Genomic DNA, 9279 nt, shown 5'->3' with positions numbered 1-9279 from the left:
TCATTGGATCTTGACCAATACTTTCACCACACCGGCTTTCACATATCTCAAAGGGTTATTATAAGCTTCCTATTGATCATTCCTTGCAAGAACAATTTCAGATCATAGTAGTCAAATTTACTAAGTCATCATTTAGGTATTATTAAATCAGCAGCTAGTTTAGAATTCATAATGCTAGCCAAATTGTTACATGCTTTGTCAGCAGCTGGATCTGAAGCTGGAAGTCTCCACAAATAACAATATGGTCTTAACATTTCCTGCTGACAGCCCTTTTGTTCATGACTAGTTCAACTACTGTTCTTTAGATTCCAGATACTCCTCACCCCAATATTCTAGGCCTTGTCCAGACCAGGGTAGATGGAAGTATGGTTTTTGTCATCTTAGAATCATAGGAAAATGCAAATAACTATATTAGGTAGGAAAGATATAAAGAAGCATTCTTCTAATTCCAAGAAAGTATAATCACAATGGAAGACCAAACACATTTAAAGAGGGAAAATTCATTCTTACCAACATATCCAAATAGTTTGTATGGGTTTGTATGTTATGTCTATCTTCCACTGCAATCTTCTTGAAATTTTTCAATTTCACTGGTATTTTTTTTGCTACTTTGAAAAATGGTTCCATCCACTCTACGCATTCTGCAATATTAGCCCAATCCAGTCCTAAAAACAAAGTGAAACAATTTACTGTAGCCTACTTGACATTTGTGATATACTAATGTCTCAAAGCCTCCTGTTTATTTTTTACTTCTGTTAACTTGCAAGGCTAGAAGCTTTTGCATTGTTCTTGCATAGAAGCCTCTTCTAGTCACCGTAAGTGCAGGACAGTGTTGCCCGAGAGTCGTCTTTTAGCAATCTCTAGCACTCGCCAATATCTGGTCTGCCAACACATTCAAACGTCTCTTCACTATTGCAAGTAAAGGAACAAAAGCAGCATGGAGGGCGCTCAGCTATTCTTGAAATGAAGAGCCCTTTGAAGATCTGAATAAGTCTTTTAACATATAATAATAATAATAAATAATAATAATAATAATAATAATAATAATAATAATAATAATAATAATAATAATAAAAATAAAAATAAAAATAAAAATAAATAATATTTTAATTTTTATACCGCCCTTCTCCCGAAGGACTCAGGGCAGTGAACAGGCAAAATAAAAACAACAATCGGATACATATAGTAGAATAAAATATTAATTAAAAAACTTATTTAAATTAGCCCAATCTAAAAATACTTTTAAAATCCCAAAACCTAATTTAAAAATTTAAAACCCTAAAAACAACTAAAATTCTTTTTTTTTTATTTTATTGAAAGAGTTTTAAAAAAACAAAAACATTTTTCCCCCTTTTTTCCCCCCTCCCTCCCAAAAAAAAAACAAAACATTTTTCCCCTTTTTCCCCTCCTCCCCACCCCCGGCTTCCCGGTCAATCACAAGGTAAAGTTATACATAAACCAAACATAGAATAAAATTTTCCTTCCAATCCAAATAACCACATCCAAAGCTTTTCATCTCCCAACCCCTCCCATTACATAAAATAACTTTCTAATTATTCAAAGGCAATCTGATATTTCTTAATCTGATATCTGTTTTGTAGATAATCAATCCATTTTCCCATTCAATTAAATATCTTTCCTGCGTATTGTCTTTTAAAAACGCTGAGATTTTAGCCATCTCAGCCAAATTAATAACTTTCAATATCCATTCTTCTATTGTAGGTATCTCTTCTTCTTCCAGTATTGTCCAATCAACAGTCTTGCTGCTGTTATTAAGTTCAGAATCAATTTAGTCTCAATCCCTGTACAATCCGTTATAATTCCCAAAAGGAAAAATTGTGGCAGGAACTTTATCTTCTTCTTCAGTACATTTTGAATAATCCACCAAATTCTTATCCAAAAGACCTTAATTTTCTTGCAAGTCCACCAAATATGAAAATATGTAGCATCATCACAATCACACCTCCAACATTTCGCTTGGATATTAGGATACATACATGATAATTTTTTGGGATCTAAGTGCCATCTATAAAACATCTTATAAAAATTTTCCTTAAATTCTGTGCTTGTGTAAACTTAACATTTCTAACCCAAATTTTCTCCCATGTTTCCAACATTATTGGTTCCTGAATATTCTGTGCCCATTTTATCATACAATCCTTTACCAAATCCTTTTCCGAATCTATTTCAAGCAACACATTATACAATCTCTTTATATGCTCCTGGGTCTGATTTCTAATTTGCTTTATTAAATTTTCCTCCCTTTGCATTATACCAATTTTTTGATCTTCTTTCCATCTAGCACTTATTTGCCCATATTGAAACCAAGTATAATTCCTCCCTTCTTCATTTAATACCTGTAATGATTTTAATTGCAATCTACCTCCTTCAGCATACAAAAGTTCTTTATAAGTAATCATTTCCTGTTTCTGTTCTATATTTATATTCTCTATTGCATGTCTAGGGCTCGCCCATATAGGAATCTTGTATTCTAATTTATAGGAATATTTTTTCCAGACCAAAAGAGCACTTCTCAACACATGATTCTTAAAAGCCCTATCCACTTTTTTCCATAAAATAAGTACGCATGCCATCCATATAACAAGTCATAACCTTCTATATTCAAAATTCTTTCCTCTGTTAAGTTAAACCAGTCACTTATTACTGAAAGGGTTACTGCTTCATAATATAGTTTAAAGTTAGGCATTCTTAAACCACCTCTTTCCGTGAGTCCTGTATTATTTTCATTTTAACCTCGCCTTTTTACCCTGCCATATAAATTTATTAATCCCAATCTGCCAATCTTCCAAATTTTTATCCTTTTTAATTATTGGTATCATCTGGAACAGAAACAAAAATCTAGGTAACACATTCATTTTAATAGCCGCAATCCTTCCCAATAGGGATAACTGCAATTTCTTCCAGACACTCATATCATTCTGAACTTTTTGCCATAGCAAGTCATAATTATTCTTATAAAGTTTCTTGTTCGATGAGCTAATATAGACCCCTAAATATTTAACCTTTTTTACTACCTCAAATCCTGTCATTTCCTCTAGTTTTTGTTTCTGTTGTATAGACATATTTTTAATTATCACTTTTGTTTTATTCTGATTTATTTTAAATCCTGATACCTTTCCATATTTATCAATTACTTCCAACAAAAATCTACTTGAATTTATAGGATTTGTTAACGTAACCACTACATCATCTGCAAAAGCTCTAACTTTGTACTCATATTGTCTAATCTTAATTCCTCTATTTTCATTAATTCTCGTATTTTATCTAATAATGGTTCCAGAGTCAAAACAAACAATAATGGTGATAAGGGACATCCCTGTCTTGTTCCTTTCGCAATCTTAATAACTTCTGTCAAACTACCATTTACTATAATCTGTGCTGTTTGCTCTCCATAAATCGCTTTAATTATTCTAATAAAACAGTCTCCAAATTGCATTTTCTCTATTAATTTAAATAAAAAATCCCAATGCAATCGATCAAAGGCTTTCTCTGCATCCAAAAAAATAAGTGCCGCTGAAGTATTCTTCTTTTCCAAATATTCCAATATATTAATAATCTGTCTAACATTATTCCTCATCTGCCTCCCTTTTATAAAACCAGATTGATCAGTATGAATTCTTTGTTGTAAAACTAACATTAATCTATTTGCTATTATTTTTACAAAAATCTTATAATCATTATTTAAAAGTGAAATCGGCCTGTAGTTACCAGGTTTAGAGCAGTCTTGCTCCTCTTTCGGTATCAGTGAAATAAAAGATGTTTTCCATGACGGGGGTATTCCCACTCCTAATTGTATCTGATTAAATAATTCTTTAAGTGGGCCTAATATTTCATCCTGTGTTTTTTATAATAAGTTGCTGTAAGACCATCTGTACCAGGGGTTTTCCCCATTTTTAATTGTTTAATTGCCTCCACTATTTCTCCAGTAGCTATCGGCCGATTCAGCTCCTCCCTCTGTTCTAATGTTAGAATATTAACCTTATAATCTTTCAAATAATCATAAATGTCCCTATCCAATATTTTGTCTTTTGCATATAGTGCAGTATAAAATTCTGAGAATGCCTTTTTAATTTTATCCTGTTGGTATATCTCTTTACCTTTATATTCTATTTTTTGTATGACACGTGCTTTCTGTTTCTTCAAAACAACTAAAATTCTATGCCAGTCCCGCGCGGATAAATAAATCGGTCTTAAGCTTGCGGCGAAAGGTCCGAAGGTCCGGAAGTTGGCGAAGTCCAAGGGGAAGCTCATTCCATAGGGTAGGAGCCCCCACAGAGAAGGCCCTTCCCCTGGGGGCCACCAGCCGACATTGCTTGGCTGACGGCACCCTAAGGAGTCCCTCTCTGTGAAAGCGCACGGATTGGTGGGAGGCAAACGGTGGCAGTAGGCGGTCCTGTAAGTAACCCGGTCCTAAGCCATGGAGCGCTTTAAAGGTGGTAACCAACACCTTGAAGTGCATCCAGAAGACCACAGGCAGCCAGTGCAGTCTGCGCAGGATTGGTGTTATATGGGAGCTCTGACCAGCTCCCTCTATCACCCGCGCAGCTGCATTCTGGACTAGCTGAAGTCTCCGGGTGCTCCTCAAGGGGAGCCCCATGTAGAGAGCATTGCAGTAGTCCAGGCGAGAGGTAACAAGAGCATGAGTGACTGTGCATAAGGAATCCCGGTCAAGAAAGGGGCGCAACTGGCGGATCAGGCGAACCTGATAAAAAGCTCTCCTGGAGACGGTCGTCAAGTGTTCTTCAAAAGACAACCGTCCATCCAGGAGAACGCCTAAGTTGCGCACCCTCTCCATCGGGGCCAATGACTCGCCCCCAACAGTCAGCCATGGTTGCAGCTGACTGTACCGGGATGCTGGCATCCACAGCCACTCCGTCTTGGAGGGGTTGAGCTTGAGCCTGTTTCTCCCCATCCAAACCTGCACGGCTTCCAGACACCGGGACAGCACTTCGACAGCTTCGTTGGGGTGGCCTGGGGTGGAAAAGTACAGCTGCGTGTCATCAGCGTACAGTTGATAACTCACCCCAAAACCACTGATGATCTCACCCAGCGGCTTCATATAGATGTTGAACAGGAGGGGTGAGAGAATCGACCCCTGTGGCACCCCATACATGAGGCGCCTCATGGTCGACCTCTGCCCCCCTGCCAACACCGTCTGCGACCGGTCAGAGAGGTAGGAGGAGAACCACCGATAAATGATGCCTCCCACTCCCAAACTCTCCAATCGGCGCAGCAGGATACCATGGTCGATGGTATCAAAAGCCGCTGAGAGGTCTAATAGGACTAGGGCAGAGGAATAACCCCTATCCCGAGCCATCCAGAGATCATCAACCAACGCGACCAAAGCTGTCTCTGTGCTGTATCCAGGCCGGAAGCCGGACTGGAACGGGTCTAGATAGACCGTTTCATCCAGGAACTGGGGTAGCTGTCATGCCACCACACTCTCTACAACCTTCGCCACAAAGCTAAGGTTGGAGACAGGACGGTAATTACCTAAAATGGCCGGGTCCAGGGAAGGCTTCTTGAGGAGGGGTCTCACCACCGCCTCTTTCAAGGCGGAAGGGATAACCCCCTCCAACAAAGAAGCATTAATAATTCCCTGGAGCCAGCCCTGTGTCACCTCCTGTGTGGCCAGCACCAACCAGGAGGGACACGGGTCCAATAAACATGTAGTGGCATTAAGCCTACCCAGCAACCTGTCCACCTCCTCAGGAGTCACAGGATCAAACTCATCCCAAACAGTCTCAACAAGACGAGGCTCTGACGTCTCACCTGGATCTACCCAATTTTGGTCCAAACCGTCTCGGAGCTGAGCGATTTTATCGTGCAGATACCTACTAAAATCCTCGGCTCGACCCTGCAAGGGGTCATCCCGCGCCTCCTGCTGCAGGAGAGAGCGGGTCACCCGAAACAGGGTGGCCGGGCGGTTATCTGCCGATGCAATAAGGGAGGAGACGTATGTACGTTTAGCCTCCCTCAATGCCACTAGGTAGGTCTGAATAAATGACCTAACCAGTGTTCGGTCAGCTTCGGAACGGCTGGACCCCCAGGCACTCTGTAGGCGTCTTTTCCAGCGTTTCATCTCCCTAGCTCCTCAGAAAACCAAGGAGCTGGTTCAGATCTACGCCGGGTCAGAGGCCGCAAAGGCACAACACGGTCCAGAGCCTCAGCCGCGGCCTGTTCCCAGGCCACGACTAGTTCTTTGGCTGTGCCGCGGACCAGCTCCTCAGGAAACGGCCCAAGCTCCGTCAGGAACCTCTCCGGGTCCATCAGGCGCCTGGGACAGAACCAACGCATTGGTCCCGTCTCCCTGCAGTGTTGAGTAGTGGTCCGAAAGTCCAGACGAAGGAGAGAATGATCCAACCATGACAAAGGTTCAACGACTATATCACCCAATTCCAGATCATTCATCCACTGACCCGAGATGAAAATCAAATCTAGTGTGCCTCCCCCGATGTGAGTAGGGCCGTCCACTACTTGAGTCAGGTCCATGGCCGTCATGGAGGCCATGAACTCCCTAATCGCCGGAGATGCCGTGCCGGTTGATGGCAAGTTGAAATCCCCCATGACCATCAGTCTAGGGGTCTCAACAGCCAACCCGGAGCACCTCCAGCAACTCGGGCAGGGCTGTTGTCACGTAGCAAGGAGCCAGGTACGTGATCAACAAGCCCACCTGAGTCCTACGGCCCCACTTCACATAGAGGGTTTCACAACCAGATATCTGAGGTACAGTGGTCTCCCTCGGTTCTAGGCTTTCCTTGATAACAACCGCCACCCCTCCACCCCTACCTTGGGCCCTCGGCTGATGGAATGCTCGGAAACCTGGTGGGCACATCTCAACCAGGGGAGTCCCCCCTTCCGTGCCCAACCAGGTTTCCGTAATGCCCATAAGGTCCGCGGTCCCCTCCTGAATAAGATCGGAAATCAGGGGGGCTTTGTTCACCACGGACCGCGCATTGCATAACATCAGGCGAAGGTCCAAGCTCTGAGGAATCTGGTCACTTGGGGAACGGGAGAAGTCTGAGGGGCTGGAGCACATATACTGTATTTGCAGGTGTATTTTATTATAATGGAGGAAGTAAGTCATTGGAATGGAAATACGATTGGAAATTAACATTTATATAGTCTGACAACTTAAGACAATAGAATAAACACTTCTTATTCCATGGCTAGTCATGTTTACTTGGGATTAATCACTGTTGGATTTTAACATGAATCATATTATTCATAGGAGCAGAATGCTCTAATAAATAGTAAAAAGATTTACACCAAAATGGCACAACTGGGAAAAAGACTACATAAGAATTATTTGCAGAGGTTTTAAACAGTCCAAATAAAAAGGCAAAAATTTTCTCATGAGAACTGAATATAATTGCAAACATTGTAAATCAAACTAAAAAAAATGAAGGGGAAGGAGGAGAATGCAGAAAGAAATATGGCTATTTTCTCTTAAAACTCTAAATTATTGCATATCAATGAGCAGAGCAAGGAGACTATCCAAGAGCATAAAGAAGGAAAAAGAGTGGAAAATAGCTATACAGCCATATTTTTCCTCATTCTTTACATTGTTTTCTTTATCAAGTGTTCAAGACAAAAGAGAAAAAAAAAAACAAAGAAACAGAAGAACATATTTTTTTAAAAAAAGAGAGACAGAGAATCTCATTGGATGAAATTCCCCAATTCATACTGAGACAATGTTTTTTAATCATGGTTAAGATAGAAGTGAAAATTGGCCATGGAAATCATAGAAGAAATCTATTATTTTAATGTGTGTCTGAAAAAGAAGGAAATTAAAGAAAATTAAGGAAGAGAGGATGAATGAGGCAAGCCCAGGAAGCAGGAAGTCTTAGGATGAAAAAAGAAAGTATTGTATTGAACATTTAGATGCCATTTTTCTAGAAGATCTACCTGCTCACCCCTCAATTAACTGACAAAACACACACAGAGAGATAGGGTGGGGGGAATACTATAATTCATCACTTTTATGATGATCTCATGAATATGCCAAATGTATTAAATATTGTGCCCTTCAATGTCTTATAACACTTGCAGACTCACCTACATTAACTTCCTAAAACAAAAATAAAATACACAATTATTCATAGTTTACCATACCTGAAGCCTTCTTTACTACTAGTTCTGAGGTATGATAGCAGAGGGCAGCAGCTGCCAATATCCTATATTGGAAATCCAGAGAATTGACATCTAGAATACAGAGATCTAAAAGCTGTGGAATGACATACATATTATTAGAAAGAACTTTACATCAATTGTTGCTCAATATAAACTCAGCATAAAATCTATTATATCTTTATTTATTTTGTCGAGTACATATTAAATAATATATATAAGTATAAGCATGAATTGAATACATAAAATTAATACAATTAAAGGGAACATTAGTACAGGGACGGTAGACACACTGGTGCTCTTATGCATGCCCCTTACAGATCTCTTAGGAATGGGGTGAGGTCAACAGTAGACAGGTTAAAGTTTTGGGGATTTTGAGATGAGATCACAGAGTCTGGTAGTGCATTCCAGGCATTAACAACTGTTACTGAAGTCATATTTTCTGCAATTGAGTTTGGAGCGGTTCACTTTAAGTTTGTATCCATTGTGTGCTCGTGTATTGTTGTGGTTGAAGCTGAAGTAGTCATTGACAGGAAGGACATTATAGCAGATGATTTTATAAGCTATGCTCAGGTCATACCAAAGGCGGCGTAGTTCTAAATTTTCTAAATCCAGAATTTCAAGTCTGGAGGCATAAGGTATTTTGTTGCAAGAAGAGGAGTGAAGGACTCTTCTTGTGAAATATTTCTGGATGCGCTCAATTGTACTAATGTCCAATATGCAGTGTGGGTTCCAGACAGATAAGCTGTATTCGAGAATTGGTCTAGCAAATGTTTTGTATGCTCTAGTTAGAAATGTAATCTTACTGGAGAAAATGCTATGTAAGATTAGGTTTACAACTCTTAATGCCACAATCTTTCCCACAATTTTTATATTAGAAAAACTCTGATTTACTGGCTCATTAAATCTGCATCTGACTATATTTGTGCTGTGGGTCTGCCTCCCAATCAGTGTTAATTTCTCATGCAAAGCTGATGGTAATTGCTTTTTTATAACTGAAGCTGAGCACCAGACATTAAGTCTCACAACTTTCATACTTCAAAGCCCAGTCAAGTGGCTGTTTTGCTTTCCCACCTACAGCAGTCTGCAATTTGGTTGGAAGCTTATATTTTGTATCCACTTATCTAT

General features: G+C 39.9%; 1 protein-coding gene across 2 annotated transcripts in view; it reads right to left on the bottom strand.

The window, feature by feature from the left end:
* CCNE2 (cyclin E2) overlaps positions 1-9279 on the bottom strand; it is a 28253-nt gene that overhangs the window by 1183 nt on the left and 17791 nt on the right. For both annotated transcript variants that reach the window (XM_058178866.1, XM_058178868.1), the window contains 2 exons: positions 8137-8248; positions 511-665 (listed from right to left, as the gene is read on the bottom strand). In XM_058178866.1, the coding sequence (XP_058034849.1) occupies positions 511-665; positions 8137-8248 (267 nt within the window). The remainder of the gene's footprint in view (positions 1-510; positions 666-8136; positions 8249-9279) is intronic.

The sequence above is a fragment of the Ahaetulla prasina genome, chromosome 3 (assembly GCF_028640845.1).
Source record: "Ahaetulla prasina isolate Xishuangbanna chromosome 3, ASM2864084v1, whole genome shotgun sequence".
NCBI lineage: Eukaryota > Metazoa > Chordata > Lepidosauria > Squamata > Colubridae > Ahaetulla > Ahaetulla prasina.
This window is presented reverse-complemented; position numbering and strand designations above follow the sequence as displayed.